The sequence below is a fragment of the Cryptomeria japonica genome, chromosome 11, assembly GCF_030272615.1.
Source record: "Cryptomeria japonica chromosome 11, Sugi_1.0, whole genome shotgun sequence".
In the NCBI taxonomy this organism is placed as follows: Eukaryota; Viridiplantae; Streptophyta; class Pinopsida; order Cupressales; family Cupressaceae; genus Cryptomeria; species Cryptomeria japonica.
The window spans coordinates 356,370,230-356,391,963 of record NC_081415.1 but is presented as its reverse complement, the minus strand read 5'-3'; the positions used below and the strand labels follow the sequence as shown (position 1 = coordinate 356,391,963).

General features: G+C 35.8%; 1 protein-coding gene across 4 annotated transcripts in view; it reads right to left on the bottom strand.

Annotated features, from left to right (window-relative positions):
- LOC131040172 (vacuolar sorting protein 3) overlaps positions 1-21,734 on the bottom strand; it is a 132,072-nt gene that overhangs the window by 40,091 nt on the left and 70,247 nt on the right. For all 4 annotated transcript variants that reach the window (XR_009104793.2, XR_009104794.2, XM_057973024.2 and 1 more), the window contains exon 8: positions 18,284-18,641. Coding sequence is in view for 2 of the 4 variants with exons in the window: in XM_057973024.2 (XP_057829007.2) it covers positions 18,284-18,641 (358 nt within the window). In the remaining 2 variants the exon portion in view is untranslated. The remainder of the gene's footprint in view (positions 1-18,283; positions 18,642-21,734) is intronic.

The window sequence follows — 21,734 nt, the reverse complement described above, 5'->3', positions numbered from 1 at the left end:
GGATGTCACCGCAAGCAAGTGCCTTGGTCCGGAGGTATGGAGTTGCGTTCTTACAATTCCCTAAATTCATCTACATCAGGACGCAAGGATTCTCCTTCCATTCATACAAGTTGCCCAGATATCCATCAGACAAGCTTGTATTGCTAGAGCTCATGAGACAGTTAACTGCCTATGATCAGCTGCAGAAGAAGAAGAAGAAGCAATCAATTGAATTTCCAGTTGTCTTGGGTAACTTCATGGAAATATGCCCAGGCTTGGAAGCCGCTGAAAGCGCAGCAGGGGAATTGGCATTCTATCGCCTGCCATTTTATACATCCAGGACCCAATATGATCCTTACAGCCAAGTTAGGAAGGTTGTTGGTGTCAAATTCATACACAAGTTTCACTTGGAGGATTACTGGGCAAGTGCCGAGGATGACCTTGAGGTCTGGAAGAGAATGCATTCCAGATTGCCCCTCGACACCATCAGGATAAGTGAAATTTATCAGGCGCCAAATCAGGTGGAGGAAGATGCAGATTTGATACAACCTGAATTCGAGAAAGTAAAGAATCAACCTATTCAGTTGCCAAATTGGTCAGAGCCCGAGATGGATGATTTAAATATCTTGGCTAGACCAGTGCTGAAATTCACTAAGCACTGGATTGACAGGCAGATAAGGAAGTTGGTGGAAGAAAATGTCCATCTAACATACCAGCTAATGGGAAGTCTGGATTCCCACAGTGAGGCAACTGAAAGCTCTTCACAAGTTCAGGCAGGAAGGGAAGCCCGGATGGACAAAAGGAAAAATGCCCCAAAGAAGCCAAGGGCAACAAAGGAAAAAAAAACAGCCAGCAGGAAATCCCACAGGAGGTTCAACAGGAAGCCCAGCAAGGAGAGCCTCCACAAAAGAGAGCAAGGACAAAAAGGGAGCATTCACCAGTTAGTTCCTCGAGCGTGCAGGAAGTGGAGATGTTTCCACATTCCACAGGTCCACTTCTAGGGAGCGTTCCAGCACCCGATATACTCAGCATCAATGCTTCACAAGGACACTGTCGACCGAGAAGTCAGAGGCAAGAAAGTCCCCCGCACCAAGAAGAAGCTCGCCAGGATAGCTTCGTGGAGGCTATCCTTCATGAAATGGAAGATGAATCTCAGGAACAGGAGAATGTAGAAGATCATAGCCACTCCATTCCTGCTCCAGACTGGTTGATAGGCATGTTGGGGAATGAAGCAGAAGGAGGAACCAATCCTGCTCAGGAGTTGGAAGAATTATTGAAGAGGATGGATCGACCAGCAGAAAGAAAGGCTCCCTGGAAGTTTTCCAAGGTGGTCAGAGAAGAATCTAGATCCCGGACCTTGCACATTGTTGAGCCTGCAGTGGATAACGATAGAAGTGAGATCAGACAGGAGGATTACGTCATCAGACAAGTTGATCTTGGCCATGCTTCCACAGGTCAAGTAGTGGGAGACTTTGAAGAATCTTCCTTAGCCATTAAGGAGAAGTTGCTGAAATCAAAGGCAAAATGTAAGCGGTTGAGGGAAGAAAATAGAGTCTTATGCGAATACGTCAAGAGTTTCAAAAGACCCCTCAGGGAGGTAGGGCCTTCATTCACTCCTCCTCCCTCCCTTCCCAGGGAAGTGGTTGATGATGCAGAGCTCATTAGAGCAATGGCGCAAAATTCCCGAGAATGGGCAGAAGACGTTTATGCTGAGGCAGGAAAATTCATTGAGGATCTAGCTCAACTTCATTCGAAGCTCGTGGCCCTCCTAAACAGATTGGAGACAGCAGAAGGATTAAGGGAGGATGTAGACATTTACCAAGACTTAACCATTCCGCGACTCAGGGCTCTGACGAAGACTCCAAGGCAAACTCTAGTGGACAGGAAAGTGATCCAAGAAAACGAAGCTTATGACTTTCCCCGATGGTTCTACGCCATCTGCTCAGGAAAGAACACCTTTGACAAATTCAGCGTTGACTCTGTCACCTTGAAGGAGTCTATCAGAGGGGTACAAGAGGAAATCCTTAGTGCGATAGAAGCATTGTTTGCGAAGAAACTCAATGAAGGAGGAATAACGGTGAACTCCCTGAAATCCTAGTTGCACGATTTCTTCTTCGTAGGTTCATTCCCTAAGGAACATTTTGCAAATATTTCTTCATTCTCCAGTATAATGAAGAAGACGCAGTAAGTCATGGTAGAGTGGGAAAGCTTCTTTTCCAGGAACGAGGAAGAAATTGCCTTGATGGAGTTTAACATTGAAAATGTGCCAAGTGTCTCCATCGGAGAACTGGAAGCTGTCGTCGACGGATTCATTGCATACGCCATAAATGAACGAGATAATGGTCGTCCATTTTTGGACGAAAGTCTTTTGGCTGAATAGTAGTGGCGTACTTATTGTTGAAGGAAGGTTGACTAGGCGTGGGTCCAATCAATGCATGTCACCATCAGATAAGGAATCTTCTTGCATGTTGCCTTCTCATTATGGTTTTATGACAGTTTCTCCGTGCATGTCGTCGTCACTAGGAGAATGATGGGCATTTATGATGGTGTCAGTTATATTCTGAGCATAATCAACATCATGGGGCACATTTAATGTGCTAGTGGGTGCTATTTTAGGCTCTTTAAACTAATTGTACATGGGCATAATGGGTTATTAATTGCCGATTCCCACCTTGTTGCACCTTGAGTGGAGAATCTTCTAGGGTGAAACCCTAATTAGGGTTTGCATGGCTTGAGGCCTATATAAAGAGGTGACCCCCCTCATTTGTAAAGGGTGAGAGATTATTGTCTAAGATTGTTGCATCAGGATTGTGAAGTAGCCAACTTAATGCATTGTTCAATTTGATGGTGTATTCTTGTTCTACTTTGGCAATCTGCATGGTCTTGCTCTCTTCAATTAGATTAGATTTGCTTATGAGTTGTTAGAAGAACTGGATTTGATAGGAGAACTTGTTGCAAAATCCGAGCTCATACTTTTGGTGTGCAGTTGATTGTTGTATGTCGTGCAAAGTTAGCCTGAGCCTGTTGATGTGTACGTGTTTTACTTCGGTTGTAAGTAGAGATTGTTCGATCCGATGGTCTGTATTGATGATCTGAAAAGCCTCCACGCACCCTTTGAAGATTGCACCGCCTTCGTGTAGTTGTGCTCTACTGGCGAAGCGAAGATTGGTTTGATTTTGCATGAGTGATCCCGTCTCCTGTTCTTAGGATTAAGTTAGCTTTAGCATAGATTTTCTCTACCCTATTCCTATTTACTTTCCACATAATTCAAAATCTAAAAGATCCAAAACCAGAACTTTTATTGCAAATCATCCGTGCAGAAATCTTTGAGCTTGCATGAGTCTTCTCCAATTGAACACGCATAAGGCCCCTTGGGTTATCAGCAAACCCATCAAACATCTGAGTCACGTCCACGCACTGAAGGAATCTTGGGATTAGCTGTTTGAACTTTAAGCAATCCTAGCATACGGACTAATCTTGATCAAGAGAGGATAAGGTGACCATTGGTGACTTTATTCTGTGTTAGACATTGTCATAAAAAACACGTCAACAAGACTCCTAGGTCTCCTCAATACTTTAAGTAATCCTAGCATATGGACTAATCTTGATCAAGAGAGGATAAGGTGACCGTTGGTGACTTTATTCTGTGTTAGACACTGTCATAAAAAACACGTCAACAAACTTTAAGCAATCCTAGCATACGGACTAATCTTGATCAAGAGAGGATAAGTCGACCATTGGTGACTTTATTCTGTGTTAGACGCTGTCATAAAAAACACGTCAACAAGACTCCTAGGTCTCCTCAATACTTTTGAGAGACTCCTAGGAGTCCCCTAAATGTCTCAGGGTCATCTTAGAGCCCCATGCATCCTAGCGACTTCTGAGGCGGTAGAGGTGGTGATGGTGCAGTAGGATGATGTTTCCCCAAGTGCCTACATCTCAAAAATGTCTCCATCCCAAAAAGAACGCAAGCTTGAAACCCCACCAAGTCCTCTACAAGATGAAAGACTCCAAGTAATGTTGGGAGTGCTTGAGAATATTCAGGCCTATTTTGAGGTACAATAAAATCACCTAGGAACCAAAATCAAAAATAAGAGCATGGAAATCTTGATGAGGAAGTTATTATACCATACAACCCTTATGGGCCACGACAAGAAAACCTTGAGACATTGCATAGAATTGTGTGGAGAAGGCTTGAAGTGTTACCCTTTATTTCCATTGTTGATGACTATAATAGTGAGTACCTCAATAAGACAAATGTTTGCCATGGGACTGAAAACAGATCTTAGAATTTGGTTTGGTATTTTTATGATTTTCAGCTAGTTAGTTACATAAATTAGAATTTGGGAGACATCAATAGAGATGGGAAGTGAACATGCTATATCTGTTATCTTAACTAAGGTGCAATTTCTTGGGTAGGTAAAAAATAGATTGTTGTTTTGTCTTCAAAAAAAGAGACAAAAGCAAAGCACGAAATTCATGTGAGCACATTTGGATCAAGAGTATCTTTACAGATTTGCAATTGCATCATGAGTAGCCTACAAGTATGTTATTTAAAAATTGATGTGAGATGGAATTTGTCAAAACTACAATGTTCTATAGGCATACCAACTGTAGTTATAAATTTCAGTAAGTTCTCACCAAACTCACAAGAACTCATGAAATGTTTTGCCAAATGAGTAACTTGTCACAAACTCATGAGCTAAGTTTGTCAAAATTCAGAAATTTTCCATAGAATTCAAGCAGTTTTCACCTACAACTCAACTATTGAAAAAACTCAGGAACCTTGTTAAGACTGAACTTTTTGTGATTTTTGGCATTTTCATCTTCAGCAATTGATTGTGGCCTCAATTGATTGTCAAGTGATTGAAACGATTTATTGCTGGTTGGTTGGAAATGATAAAATTATAAAAATCAGCACCTCTGTTAAGTCCCTATGGCCTCAAAGGCCTTAATTTGGTCCTAGTGGCAGAGGCTTTATCCCTCAACCCTTCCTTGTATCATGACAAAGAACACTCGCACCCCTAAACCCCTGCTCAGGTTTTTGTATCAAAAAATAAAAAATAATTTTAAGTTGTGTTAGATGAAAAAGCGAAGATTATTTCATTTATTTGGCTTGAATAATGAAAACATTTTTTTTGTCAAATTAATATTTCCTTGGTCATTAAAGTCGTTGCTATTAGGCCCCGCATCCAATGAACATGTTCATTAATTTTTTGTCAAAAATTCCTACCCAAATTTTGCCCCTTCATGTATTAAATTTACATACATTTAAAAATATTTTATCCTTAGTGAGGTGGTTGGAATATTTATTGTATTTATATAGATTATCCTACACCTTTTTTTGGCATTTAGCTAAAATTTCTTGGAGTATAATTCTTTTCTTAGGTGTTTTAATTTCCTAAAAAGGTGTTTATACTAGAGTATAACTCCTTTTATTTTGTACGTGTGCACACCTCGTCATGAGTAATGGTACACATATAAGTACACACTAACACAAGATGGCAAATTTTGAAGCTTGGAGTTGCATGCATAACTTCTCTTTTCATCTCTATACAATAGAGGTTCTCCATCCCTTCTCCTTTCTTTTATGTCCTACTAAGTTATCTTGAAATCTCTTGAGACTTATGTAGTGGTAAGATTTTAAGCATTGTTAGATTCTATACGATTTCAAGTTGCACATGGGGATTTCTTCCATCATATGGTTTGTCCACTCCAAGAATCTTGTCTCACTTTTGTTTGGTATGAGCTTATTTTATATTTGACTTATTATTAGATGATTAGTAGTTGATCTTGACACAATTATTTTTCCTAAAGAGATATCAAACCCAGGGATCTAATTGTGCAAGTGATTTATGATCAAGTATATTTTTGGTAGACATTGTGCTCATTGCTGAAGATTTTAAACTGCAATAACCTTCTTTTATACAGCTCATTGTTAATGTATTTTCCCTTCACATTCTTTGTTGTGAAATTCATTATTAAGTTCCAACACATACCGCTTTCACTAAAAGTTATGTACCTTTTTCACTATTTTAGATTGAGGTCATTTTTTGTCGAAAAAATAAACACAAGATCTAGGGATTATCTACAAAAACAGGGGCATTCAAATTTTTCTTTTTCAAAAACATTTTTTTTAATTTAAATTTTCTATCACGATAATGATTTTGATTTGTATCAAATAAATGATACAAAGTTACAAGACTCGACAAGACTTGCCTAGACTTGACGAGTCCCAAGCCAAGCGACATCAAATGAATCAAGGAGACCTAGCATCTGAGTACTTGTTAGACTCGCCAAACTTACAAGAATTGGTGAGTCCCAATGCAAAAACTCAATTGCAGCTAGCAAAAGTTCAAAACATTAATAAAGAACAACAAAAAACAATTCACTAAAACATTTGTGTCTTAGATTTCTCCTACACTCTAAAAGCAACTTCATTTCATTTCCAAGCCAAAGGAGAAGGAAGAAAGAGAGATTCGAGCTAAAATTGGATTGCAGTAAAGGGAAACCAGCAAGGAGATTGAGAAAAAAATTGGTGGTTGAATCACATTTGGGAAAGTTTACTTTGGTGCATCTAGAGGAATCTACAAAGGAACGAGAGGAGCTCATCACTGATCTCAAGCAAGATTTATAATGTAAGTTTGTATTTTGAAGGTTTTTTGGTCTTTTAACACAAAATTTGTTCCTTTTAAATTTATTTTTTCTATTTTGTTTTAACAGATCAAAAAATAAATCCTAGCTGTGTTTAAATTTTTTGTTGAACAAACCCTAGGGTTTTTTGTAGAGAAAAAATATTTTATTGTTGTAAACCCTAGATTATTATATTAGTTTAATTATAAACCATAATGTTACTTTTTCCTAATTATATGTTATTGCAGCACTCTTTTTCCTATTTATATGTTATTGCAGCATTCTTCAGATTTATAAATTGTCTTTATCATAATTCACGATATGCTAAACCCCAGTTAGAAAGGACCTTTGTTGGAAACATGATATCCCTAGGCAAAAGAAATGAGAGGTAACTTGTTTTCGTTTTGTTTAAAACTTTTCTTAGGGGAGACGTTAACAAATTGTATACCATCTTGCACATACACCATGCTGAGATGCTAATCCATGCCCAAAAGTGTTTGCTAGAGCTATGCATGAAGTGCAAGTTCAATTAGAAACCTCTAAGCAACAACAAAAAGAACTTAAAAAGAAGCAACGAGAGGAGATGACAGTCATTGGTAGAACTGGGCAGTCTTCCTCTTCCATTCCTCCATCCATCTTCATGTGCTGGTAGTGGAAGTGGCAGTGGCAGTGGCAGTGACAGTGTTGCATTGAGCCTAGAGTTGTGCATCTAGGTTAGATTCATATATTTTGCCACACACTATTCTGAGTTCCTAGCTGTCTCTTGACAGCATGGGTTGGAACAAGATAAACATGATGCAGCAAGAAGTGCAATTGGAGACTTTTGGTTCTATTGCACCCTTCCATTCCACACAGCCAGGTAATTCTATTTTCTTGTTTGTTTTAAAATATATAACTTCACGCTTTTTCTCTTGAATTTTTATATTTTTATATTTAGATGTATGTCAAATTCAAATTTAAACTCTCTATTTTACAATACTTGTTTTATTTAATTTATTTTTGTGTTAGGTCTCCTTATTGGAAAGACATTGTGATGTCCCCCTCCAGATGCTAGAACTCTAGAACCAAACAACTAAAGGAAACCTCCATGTATTATCTTTATAGATAATAAGAGGACGAATGAACTCTTACAAAGACATGTGAAGAAGGAAACAATTAAGATAGTTTTATTAAAGATGACTCTATGATTAATAAAGATTATAGATATGGAGACACATATACTTTGAGAGAAAGCATGATCACATTGTTGAGAACAATGATTAAGCTATATGAGAAATACAACAACACAGAGCCATACTTTATCCATTCTCCATTACCGCTGCCATCAGATGAAGTATCCTCCAATAATTTAGACTAAACCCTCTATCGAAGGACGATTCAAGGAATCATATTTGAAAAATATTCAAATCTGAATAGATACAATAGCAATCCAAATATAACAATGGTCAATAGAATTGACATGATAAAATGAATAATCAACATATCGAACCAATAAACATCTAGTAATCTTCAACCACCAATGCACAAGAGGAACGATCGTATCTATAAGCCAAGCGCATCAAACCGTTGTCATAACCATTAAGTGAGTCATACGACTTGGAATAATTAATGATGAGCTTCGATATTAATCATGATGCATCCGATTGCTTTGGGTCAATCATCACTGCATACTACAGATCGATAATACTTGAAGATCAAAACAAAGACACAAGTAATTGATAAGACATTATGGGATCAATCAAATCAAGGCATATTATTGATAAGGGTGATTGTAATATAGAAGATTAATAACTAACGATTAGTCTAAAGATAACTGATGATCCTTAAGTATGGAACGATGTGCACTACAAACCAGCAACGGAAAGAAACAAGTACAATCAAAGGCAACGATTATACAAGTGGAAAGTGATGGGCATAATAAACTAATCGATGTCAAGAAGAGATACGTTTTGCATAATAAATAGATTTGTTTATACTTAAAGTTAAAGAAGTATGATTTGGAAGAGATATGTCTCTTCAACAATCAAGAGGTGCAATCCCTTCAATATGGCAAGATATAAGAAGGGTTAATTCTCCCATTGCAAGTGGGGGGTGGCTTACTGGGGTGAATTGACCTTGAACCATTAAACTGATTGCATATAGAACACATTCCAAATCAGAGAAGGCACCACTGTGCTGCAAGCACTTCCAGTTAAATTAGGAACAGCATCGTATCCATTCATCGCATGCTTAATAGATAGTTAAGAGATAGTTTTTCAGATTATCATTACTGACCTACCAAAGCATATAAGATAGACATTTTACCAGCGATTTTAAGGAAGACATCTGTGCATATTTATTGGAGCAGCAGATCATCAATCTTTCCAGCGATTCAAACACATAAGATGGAGCATTTGTTATAATGAATATCAGAGACAGCCACTGTCCAATTGCCATAATTATATCAAGGAGAACTATTATTATATTTTGGATAGCAGATTGCACAAGGAACACAAGTAAAAGGGGTGAATCTACCCTTGCAGACCATAAGACTAATAAGGAGCAATTACAAAGGAAGTGTTCAACAGAAATAGCATCGTACGAACATTGCAGAAGCAAGAAAATGTTAAATCAGAGATAGCGATAATATATCTAGATTGGCCACCATTGATCATTGCAATGCTAAAGGATATTGGATCAGACAAGCGAACAAGTAATTCCTCAGGGTCTCTACAGACCGATCAGCATCAGATATATCTCATTCACATTAAGGCAAATACCAGAAATAAAGAGCAACATATATTTTCAGATCAGTTTAGTTCCAAACCATATCGCATTCATTCTAAGGGAATTATCAGAGACAGCGACATATAGATCAGTAATTAACATTATTTCGATAGACATAAAGTAATACCAAGAAATAAATTTATATATATAGTGAAGCTCGCATTCACAACAAGAAGAGATCAAGATAAGTTCTGCACCTGAACTATTCTTAGAATTATAAATCAAATATTATAATAAAATGTTTCCAGTTTGATTAAATCTTATTCATAAATATATTACATTTCTTACTATAAGTTGGAATTGTTGTCTTAGGACAGAATCATTGTAAATCCCAAACAGGGGACATTACATACATGGTTGATGCAATTATTGTTTATAGGGCAAGGTACAAAAACCCTAATGAGGAGGAGATAAAGGGCCTCATTTTGTTACAAAAGGTGGCCAATGTAAAAGCCACAATAGACAAGCGGCGAGAGATATGGAGGAAGAAGGGTTGCACCATCATGACTGATAGTTGGACAAATAGAAGAAACAGAACATTGCTATATTTTCTTGTTGATTAAGATTGTACTTTTTGAAATGCACTGAATTAGTGATTAAGATTTTTAACTTATTCTTTATTGAATAACTGATTTTGTTTCTTTCTCAAGTGGCACAGTGTTCAGCAAATCCATTAGTGCTTCAAGAAACACCAAAAACGTTGAATTCCTTTGTGAAGCTTTACAAGGAGTCTTGGCTATGGTGGATGAGGAGATTGTGGTGCAAATAAATATTGATAATGCAACAAATTATGTTGTTGTAGGTAGACTACTCATGGAAAAGCATCCATCATTATTTTGGACTCCTTGTGCTGCTCATTGCCTTGACCTCATACTACAAGATCTTAGCAACATTCATGCATCAAAGCATGTGTGAAGATAGCTAAAATATTTGTATACTCATATACAATCATACGTGGATCCTCAACCTAATGAGGCAATTCACAGGGAAAGAGTTGGCTCGTCCTAGAACAACCTGATTTGTAACCAAATTTGTTACGTTAGAATCCCTGCTTCAAGCAAAGGGAGCTTTAAGGCACATGTTAGTGAGGACAGGACTTCCTCATCATATGCTAAGACCAATGCAAAGATTTATTTGACAAATCTGATTTTTGATTAGCAAGGCTTCTAGATACTGACCGTGGAGATTGTTGAGGAAAGTCTAACTCTAAATTGTATTTTTATTCATATTTTTATTTTATTTGCTTATTTTTGTTTACACTTATGTTGAGGTTTCACAATAATTGTAGTTCACAAAGCCTATAGCGGTTCTCTTATGAATTGCTGATGGGGAGAAACCCACAATGGGCTACATGTGTGAGGGCATGGATAGGGTCAAGGAGGCAATTAGATCCAATTATGCAGGAGTTGAGGATAAGTATCACCCCATTTGGGAAATCATTGATAGACGATGGCACCTCTAGCTTCACAAGCCCTTAAAAGGCAACTATTTATTTCCTCAATGCGGCAATCCAATTCTACCTTGATTTCAAGGCAAATGAGTCAGTTCTGAGAGGGCTTTGCATAGTCATAGAGAAAATGTTGTCTAATTCTAGTATTGGAGCACAAATAGTCACCGAGATTGAGATCTTTATACTTTCACAGGGAGATCTCTTTGCACATGATATATGCAAGGTAACTTAGTCGACATTGCAACCAAGTAAAAATCTACTGAAAATTAAGGGAATAATTTAAGTTTAAAAATTGAAACTTTTCCTTTTTACACTATTTTTAAATATTGACACTAACTTGGATAATGAGATTGATTTTTTTTTCTTTTTTCTCACCCGAGATACATGGTGGGAAAGCTTTGCTGCTAAATCTTCAAAGGATTGTAGTTTGAGTATTGAGCCAACCAAGCAATGTAGTTGGATAATGAGATTGATTTTTTTTTCTTTTTCCTCACCTAAGATACATGGTGGGAAAGATTTGCTGCTAAATCTTCAAAGGATTGTAGTTTGAGTATTGAGCCAACCAAGCAATGCTTCACATTGTGAGCACATACACTCCAAGAAGCACAATAAATCGTCAATGCAAAGGTTGAATCATCTAGTTTATGTTCATTACAACATTCACCTTCACCACAAAAAATTTTGGGCAACGACTAATCATCCATCAAACTAGAGGAGGTTGATCCACAATTAGATTGGATCACTAAGGTTGAGATTCATATCTTTAGTGATGAGGGCTTTGATTGGGTTGACCAAGTGGCCAAAGAGGAAGAGGCAATGGCAATGGCAATGGCAAAAAGAAGGATAGCGCACAAATAGACATCTTGGAAGTTGATGCGGGTGTCACTAAGACAAAGGGAAATATCATGGTTGCATCATCATCCAAGACCTATCTTAGACACCCACATAGAGAGCTAAGTGATGCAGGCTGCTCTGAGCCATAGGCTTCTAGCTTTTGTTTTGATATTTGTTTGGAACTTTTGATGTCATGGATTTCATATTCCACGAGTTTTGTATACATTTGACAATATTTATATATGTATAGCTGCTTTCTGGATTTGATGCAAAAAAATGTCACACAATCAAATCCAAAAAGCAGCTATACATATTATTATGGAATGTGGAAATCTGATAATTTTAATATTTATATATCTAAATGCATTAATTCCTTCTACTAAAAAATGTGTTTATATTTATGTGATCAATGTAAATTCGTATATGTGATCAAAGTAGCTTCTATTAGATGAGGTTATTGTGTCTTTAGGGTCTGTTTATTAAAGGGTGCATGAAACAAATTTTAAATCCTTAAAAATCTCTGAATTTCTTGCGTTTTTCAATTTGCCAAGTCTAGCCCCTATGTCAGAGTCCAGGTCAAAAATGAGCTTGTCAAGTCCAAGGCAAGTCTGAGTTTTGTAACGCTGCTTTGAACCAACAACGCGATGGCATGTCCAAATGGTCGATCTTGGAAGAAAAAAGAATATTTACGTGGTTTCGGAAGCAAAATTGAAAATAGATTATTAAATTTAAAACAACTATTACTTCTTTTGTTAACTCAGATGCATGCTCTTTTAGTTGTTATTGTTTTTGTTTCTACTGACTGCTGTAAGGAGTTTACAAAAGCAGACAAGAAAAAGATTCAAGAATGACAATATTCCTCTCTTAAACTGTGCAACTTTCATTGTTTAGATGATGAGCACACGATTATATCAATTTGCACAATATCATTCACATAAGATCTAACAATTTGGCGATGCAAGAACACGCGATTTACGTGGAAGCCCTTTCTAAGATCCCCCTTCAATTTACCCTTCCAAATTTTGCCTTAAAACCATTGTTGGATAATGTTTATGCAGTTTCAGTTTGTGGGGAAAATGAGTTATTTATTCAGTGTATTCATTCAGTGTGCAATTCATAATCAAAATTACAAGAAATTAATGAGTTCTTTCTGACCTTAGCACTTTGGAAATACAAGGATAATGTTGCAGCAGTGTCAGTTGAACTGGAACAAAGCTTCCAAATATCCCTTATGGGACTTTGAACCTCCACTTCCCAGCCATGATTCAATGAACAGAAGATATGCAAAACAATACTTGTGAACAGGCCTTATTTTCAAGACTTTATTTTGTTGTAGCAGAAAATTCACAAGCAATAACGGATTTGAACAGGCATTTCCATTCCCATAAGTTCAGTCTTCAGCAATGTCAGTACAGACGTTCACTGATCAGCGAGTATGAATGATGCACAGTAGATTATGTATATTCAGCAACCAAGACACAACAGAAAATTTATGCTATAAACTTAAATAATATGCACAGCTGAAAACTCTCCTTTCCATCCAGAAATAAAAAAATAGCTTCAGGAAAATATCAATAGTAAGGCCAACATCTCCTTAGAGTTACTCATACATCTGTCAATAATCTCCAGCAACCATAAATTCTTTCATCACATACTTCAGTTTGAAGACATCACAGTAACTTCCAGAAATATACAACAATACAGAATTTTATATTGATTCTCAAAATGATACTAAATACTTCCCACACCCAGAAATAGGGAATAAATCTGAGAGTACAAAGATTTGATGAAAATGGACACTTGTCTCTTCTAAAAACCACATCTAGGTATTGTAGACCCGGTATATTAGAAATCTGAGCAACATTACTGTGGACCTAGGCAGTTGAGGGGCTTCATGTAGCAGCAAGGGAAGACCCCCCTACACCTTAGATATCTTCTGCTGTCCCAAGTGCTTCTAAGGCCACGAACTAAGGAAGAAACCTGCTATATCACTATGTTGCAACCCTCAATTTACTTCTGAGAGGTTCACACCATTAAAGGGAGAGTTTGCTACTTTAGGAGCCAAAGCCACACCTAGCCAACATTATTAATCCCACAAACTCCAATATATATGGTGTGACTTAGAAGAAGAAGTTCGACCATTCCAAAACTCCAAATATTAGATATAATGTCATTCACCAAATTAATTCAATTTCTCTCCAAGAATCCATACACAAATATTAGAAAATCGCCACCAACATCAATTAAATCGATACCTCTATTCATTTAAAATAGCATCTCCTTGGTGCCCAGCATTCCCTTCTAAAATTGGCGGCCAATATGATGAATGTTTGCTTCATCAACAAAAACTCTAATGGCATCCAATTGAAGAATAGAAAAAGTGTTTTAATCACAATCTTCAATTGAACTAGCAGACATTTTCAAGAATGAACTCCATAATTTCACCACACAAATATTTAGCAATATATATTCAACTCCTATAAAATTGTCTCTGGAAGAGACTAAACATATTTGATACTTATATATAAAAGACCCTGTGAGATTTATGAATGAAACCTCTAACCCTGAACAATGAAGCGCAACAATAAATCCCGAAGGGAATCCACTCCCAGGATGGAATTGGGTTTTCATCCAACCCACCAAAACCCAAGGGTTTCTATCCTATGGCTCAAAGCCAGAAGCTCTCAAAGCATCTCAAGGGGCAATAATAAACCAAGTATATAGAGGTGAGACCTAAACTATCATTTTATAACACTTCAAGGAAGCTTCAAAAAGACCTTTCAAATTTCCCTCACTTTTAATATTTAACTTTTGGGAAATAATAAAGTGACCTCTTAATATCCATGGTCCAGCATTAATTTGATTGAAAATGAATAATCTGGAAAGCTTAGAAATATTCAATATTTAATTAAATAAATATTTTTGAACCTTCTAAATAATTAAAATTATTTGTCACCACAATTTCTTTATATTCTACAACTTCATTTTAATGATTCTTTTATATCCCTACGTCAAATATTGCTTATATATATAAATATCTCTTACAATCTTTGTAGGCACCACCCCACAAGAGACACAAATCACCTCTCATACAATTTGTGAGTACCAACCCACTGGATGCACCAACCCCCACAACTGAGCACCAACTTGGTGAGAGACACCAATCTCTTTTTATGGTAGGCACCAGCCTCTTCTGTTCAAATTCACCTTCTCAAGTATAGCTTCTTCAATAAACAATAATTATTTGAATAGATCTCCTTCACAAAATTCTGCCCAAAATTTCCTTCAAACTTTTACTCACAAATACTCCTTAAGTCTGTTCATAAACTCACTCACAAATTCCTCATAAATTTGCTTATGAAATCTTCATAGATCTGCTCCATTTCTTCATATAAATTTTCTATGTTCCTTAAATAATACTGCTCATGTTCTTCAAATCAAACTACACACATTTCTCATATATATCTACATATGATCTTAAACATAAGTCAGAAATATTCTTTGTACTTTTTCTACTCTTAGCCTGCTCAAAATCACACTATATTTTCCTTAATTGCTACTCTAAACATTAATCGCTGCTCTTTAATGATATTCATTGCTGCTCTTCATGTGTATGAATCTGCTCTAAACTGTATGATATTACTTTTTGGAACTTACTCTGACAATCTCCTACTTACCTTATTTAAATACCCATTGCACCTCTTCTTTGAAAGAAGGTGACTCATTCATAAAGGAGTCAGCCTTATTTAATTCCAGCACTGTCTTCCTTAACTAATTATGACAAGAAGCGCTTAATAATTAGTTTGATCTGCTTAATATTTCAAGCATTGCCTGAACAATTATAATTATTGAACCTCTTTCTTATATTGAATGCTGTTTTCTTTATCACTAGCTTGATCATTATATAATTGCTGACATCCCTTATGCTCACGCAAATTTGGCCAGGAGATATTTATATCTTCCATTCGACATGTCTAAATAATTATCTTTTAACACTCAATATTTGTTCAATACTTTTAAAGACATATAGAAGTCTGTGGGTGCTAAGCTCTCAGTCCAATACTTGCGCAATATTCCTTGACTTGATGTTATTCATGTGTCAATTTATCTTTGAATGGTAAATCCATATACACTTGCATTCCTCATACTTTTACTCAAATTCTTGTTCATTTTCTTTCACATTCTCTCTAATATTCATTGTTGCCAGCATCCTGCTTGCAGTCTCCACATTGAGGTCTTCTATCCACAAGGTCGCTGATGGATTTCAGTGTTGTTATCAGGCTACCAACCTTCATCTTGGTATCTTACTCGCTATCATGTAAACTGTGGCTGTGTTTATTATGGGCGATTCATCAATGTTTGGATTGTCTAAAGATGGTAATAATGCTTGTCATTCAATCTCTGTAGTTTCTTCATCATATTCAACATGATCCGAGCATGCCACATATCTTTGCTGTATCAACCTTTCGAGATCTTCCACATCTTGTTTTTCTTGCTCATCTCTGGGGCGAAAAGGTTATTAATAAAATCTTCTTCATGCTGCTGCAGTTTTGGTTTCTAAGGGAAGATGAACTCTATTATCATTTCCTGAAAATATCATCTCTTCTTAAATCAATCATACCATTTGAAACTACATCTCACTCGAGAGGTTATATTTTTCTTTTTTCATGTCTGTGATATTGAATCCACTTTTATGTGTATGCCCATTAAATAGGGTTCAGATGGGCTTGTTGAGTTCCATTAACCAAGGTAATGTTATATGCTGATTCATACAATGTAGGCTTCCCTATTAATTATTTTGACATTAATGACGATATCTTGCCACCTTTGACATCAATGACAATATGCCCAACATTAGACCACTTAGATATCCTAGCTTCATCATAAAGTCTGTGCCCAAACCTCTACAAGAAGCACTGTCCCTCAATGCCAGCTCTGATTTTTAAAAGAAATAAAAATAAAATTTGTGGAAATAAAATAAAATTTGTTTTGGACCCACATTTTAGATATGTGTGTATCATTGCAAGCCACCATCCCTCCACAGTCCACAAGTGTGGGTCCATTTCCCCTTATCCCCAAAACCCATTCCCCTATCCCCCCGTTTTCAAAACTTCGTGGAAACGTGATTTTAATTTTTTTAATAATCAATCAGTAGGCTTAGGAGCTAAACTTGAATCTGTTAAATTCATTCTTATTATTCTCAAAAAGTGTCTTCCAAGGCCCTTCTAACAATTATTAATAATGCATATTCTTGGCTTGTTCTTTCCTCTTTAACTAAGGAATTAATATTCAAGGTTTTTTCAGTTTACTTCAACAAGAAGCAGCAAAACTCACTCAATATGTTAGTGTATGAAATGGAGAGCAAGCTTTTAAATCTAAATATTAGTCAAAGAATCAATAATAAGGATAATTATCACCAACCTAGGACCTCTTACCATAAAGGTCAAAGAAAATACCGTTGTAAGAATTGTGCAGTTAAAATGGTCATGATGATTCAAAATGCTTCAAAATAATTGAAAGATATTCAAAATGGAAGAAGTCACTACTGAGACTAATTCCAATGATGAATCTGAGCCCAATAAGTTTAACTTCATTTAAATTTGTTAATTCATATTTTTACTTGGTTTAATAGTTAGTAGCTAATATTTTCATAATTTTCTTCCCCAAAATCTTTTCCCGCCTTGTATGAAATTTTCAGCAGTTTTTTGCTTCCCAATTAAATTTCAAGTAATTAAATTCCATTTATACCTTTGGTTTGCCAAGTTAATCTTGACCCCCAGTTACACTACTATGATCAAATATATTTGTGTTCTTTAAAATTATTCTTTATGTGTCTATGAATTATTCAAGTTTATTTTGTATTAATCAAGTTTTTGAGAGTCCCAAGTCCAAGTCAATATTTTGGGCATCTAAGCTTTAGCCAAGCTCATCTTTTCAAACTATGATACCAAACACGAGGTTCACTTCTATTTTATTCATTTGCTTGTCAGGAATGGCAATATGGAGCTGATATATTGTCCACCTAAGGAGCATATGGAAAGCACAACTTTCAAAGCCTCACTATTTTGATACCAATTGCAAGGCTCTGCTAAATTGTTTTTTCAAAAACTTCATCTTTCACTGCAGATTTTAGCCTGGTTATCCTGAAGTAAATATGAGCCTAAAGATGATTTGTCTAGCTGCTTACAGGATATCAAGGACCGTTTACAAGAGTAACACCAATTGGCCACAGTAAATATTAACTAAAGTCCAAAGAGTTTGTCTTTCAATAAAGACAGTAGTTTAAACTTTTTAAATAACAAAAAAATACAATAAGATTAATAGACAGTGAAGAAAGATTCTACACTTCATTTAGAATGCTTGAATTCGAAACCTTCTTTAATAGCCTAGAAAGCATGGAAAACGCCACATATACCAAGACATGATGGTTTGAGAAATTAAAAAAAGCGCTGTGTAAGGTTTTGAGAGTGTTTTTCTCTATGTTGATTTCCAATATATTACACTGAAGCAATCTTGATATTTGCAGATACTCATGTGAATCAAACATAAAAGGCAGGATTAGATACAATTTAAAAAAAAATAAAAGGAATGCATTATCAAGTTTATGGAAATTAATCAAACCTGTTCTGGCCAAAGTTCTGATCCCTCTATGAGGTGAAGAACTGCTTCAGCATCATATTTGTCTGAATTTAATAAAAATGACTGCAGCCTATTTCTAGTGGACAAACAGATGCATTGCTTGCTAGATTCTTCATTTGGGTTTTGCACCTCTTTGGCTGTAAGGAAACCGTCATTTAGAACCTTTTTTTCTTCATTCCACATGCCATCAGCCATACTCTGAGCAACATCTTCATGTAAAGTTACACTCTGTGTGACACTTTTAGAAGCACCAATTGCTTCCTTTGCAAGCAGAAGAGCATATGAAGTATGAAATTGAGTATCTTTACAGCCTTGCTCCTCTATCAGCCATTGCAGATATCTGAAATAACAGAATAATTTTTTAGATTTCCAAGGATACCAACTTGAAGAGATTTCTGGTTATGTGCTAAAAAGCGTAAGCAAGGAAATTTCCAAAACGTTCAAACAGAAAAATTTGTAATACTATAATATATTACTCTAGATGTAAGTGGAATGCCAAAGTTTGGTTAACTCCCAAGGTTAAAATATGACCAATATATAAGATAAATGGAAACAAATCTCCCTATGGCCTTTTGTAAGGGAGTCTTCTACACCAGATAGGTCACTAGCTCAACTGTAACTTAAAATGAAACATTTTATAAACATAATACCAATCCCTATAAAGCAGAAAGTGACCATTACTATAAAAAGGTGAAAATAAAGTAGGAATTCCCTACTATGATCACTGTAAAGATAACTCTAAAATTTCCCTAGTTCTCTAAAGATAAATTGTGTTACCCATATGCTCAAACAAACCAAAACCAATTTGGTGCAAGTTCAATACCCACATCCTGACTCTTGTCTAACCTATGTACACCCAAAGCATGTAATATGTCTATGCATTCAGCCATGAATGCATAGGAACGCTTAATAGTTGATAAACGCTTTGTGCATAACTCAGACATACCCAAGTGAACCCTATGGAACTTGTAAAAAATACATTTTGTTTTATAAAAATAGTCAAAAATGAATACAAAACCTAATGAAACCTAAAAGTAACTTTGTCACTTATAAAACACAAACACAACACTTATTCTTGTGTCTCATTCCTCACTCAACCAAAACTCATTCTCTTCTCATTGCTCAAGGTTGCTATTTATTTTCAGTGCTCAAAAACCATTATTCCTATAGCTCAATGAGTGTCAGCTAAGTACTACAGAGATCAAAGCACTTGTATCTAGAAGAAACATTGTTCACAATAAAAGAAAAAATTTAAAATGTAAGTTTCTTTAAAATTCATATCCAAGCTTCTTTTTCTTTTAATAAAAATTTTCAAATTCTTAATATATCATTTTTTCCTGGATTTTCTCAATTAATTGAAAACTCTTCTTTTGGTTTGCCAAGCAATTCTAGAAAAAAATATTTTTACTGTGGGTACACATATAGTTTACAATGGCTAGTAGTTCTAGCTTAGTGGGCCAAGGGCTGGCTAAGGATTTCAGATTTGACCCATCATCACCTCTTTGGTGACATGTCACAATGATTGACCAACTTACTAAAGGTGGGTATTATCTTTGGCACTCTAACAAGTGCCAAAATATGTATAAGAGATCGCATAGTCGAGTGATATCTCAATTGTGTGCAATGTCAGCCAAACATTCAAACCTTGTGGTGGGCTTTGAAATCACATCCTCATGGTGGTTTGGGAATTTTGTAGAGAAAACGGGTTGGTCAACAGATTTGACAGCTGGTTAGATCCCAAAGATTTTTCAACATGTTTGACAACTGGTATAGATCCCAAATATTTCTCAACAGATTTGATATTAGACCTGACAACAAATTAAACTTCAACTTGTTTATCCAAAGGAACAACTTTAGTTTGTAGGTAACCAGTCTAAATTCTTAAAACTGAATATTGTTCACAAGAGTGCAAGAATGTGAACTGAATTTTCTCTGACATCCAGCTATCATTTTGGCTTCTTAAAACTGAATATTGTTCACAAGAGTGCAAGAATGTGGGCTGAATTTTCTCCTAGATCCCAAATATTTCTCAACAGATTTGACATTAGACTTGACAACAAATTAAGCTTCAACTTGTTTGTTCAAAGGAACAACTTTAGTTTGTAGATGACCAATCTCAATTCTTAAGACTGAATATTGCTCACAAGAGTGCAAGAAATGTGGGCTGGATTTTCTCCAACATCCAGCTATCATTTCAGTATCCCATCAGGATTTAGTGTAGACACCATGATTTGTAATCACCAAACACAATGCACCACACACTTTTCAATCTGAGTTAGATAACATCATCTATTGGAATAGAGAGATAAATTATTCAAACCTCCTTTACGAAGCCTTGGGTACTTTTAAGCTTCCTTATTCATTGTATACAAAAATTTCAAATCACAAAAAAAAAATTTGCAAAACTTTTTCCCCTTTTTCTAGGTAATTTCACATACTATACAAACTCATATGCCCAAATTGATAACAGATACCTTCTCTACAAAATTTGACATTGCCAATATGTTCAAAATGACCTTTTCCATGCAAAATGAATGATCATAATAATTTTGCAGAGATAAGATGAGAGATTTATGGTCATTTGAAGCTTTCTATTTGGTTCATAGCTGGTTTTGCCTTCCTAAATGCAATGTCAGAAACCTTACTTAATTTTCAAACTTTAAAAGGTCATGCAAATTCTATCATGTAACGGTAACCATTCAACAGAAAGCTTACTGAATCTAGTTTCAAAATCTCTGACAGTTATTGATATGATATCTTATGTGTGGTAGTTATGATTATGAATAAAATACAAGGCCATATGTTCAAAATAGATTAACAGGAAATTATCAAACAGTAATTAATTTTGTCTCCTTAGTGTTGTTTTACGGCTTAGAATAGTTTCATTATGTTATTAAGTTTTAATTTTTGCTTCTTTTCATGACTTTTATATAAAAAATACATAAGATGCCCTATCAGGATTCAATCAAGATATAAGATGCCCTATCTAAAAAATAACTCTTGGGTTTATCTTGGATGAACCTTGTTGTACCCAAGCTCAACATCAAAAACAGAAACATCTGAACCGTTTCAGTGCATGTACCAACCCAGGATTGGTACCCAATCAAAAGTGGACCTAGGTTCAATGGATGAAGGGTATAACCAATAATGTAGCTAGCAAGCATTAGGTGATGAAAAACTTGGGCAAGATGATTAGGCATAAAGGCAAATGTTTGTCATTTTTTATTTCACAATTTGGATTATTAACAACTTAACACGATAAAGGAGTAAGCATATCAACCAACAAGTCTTCTAGGTCTAGATTCCCTTAACCCAAGATATCTTTAGCCAAAATAAAAGTAGTTAGGCAAGACTGACTGGTGGGTAAGGATCATACATTAATTCTGAGGTTCTATCATTGACGAAATTCCCCCACAAACCCCATTGACCATAT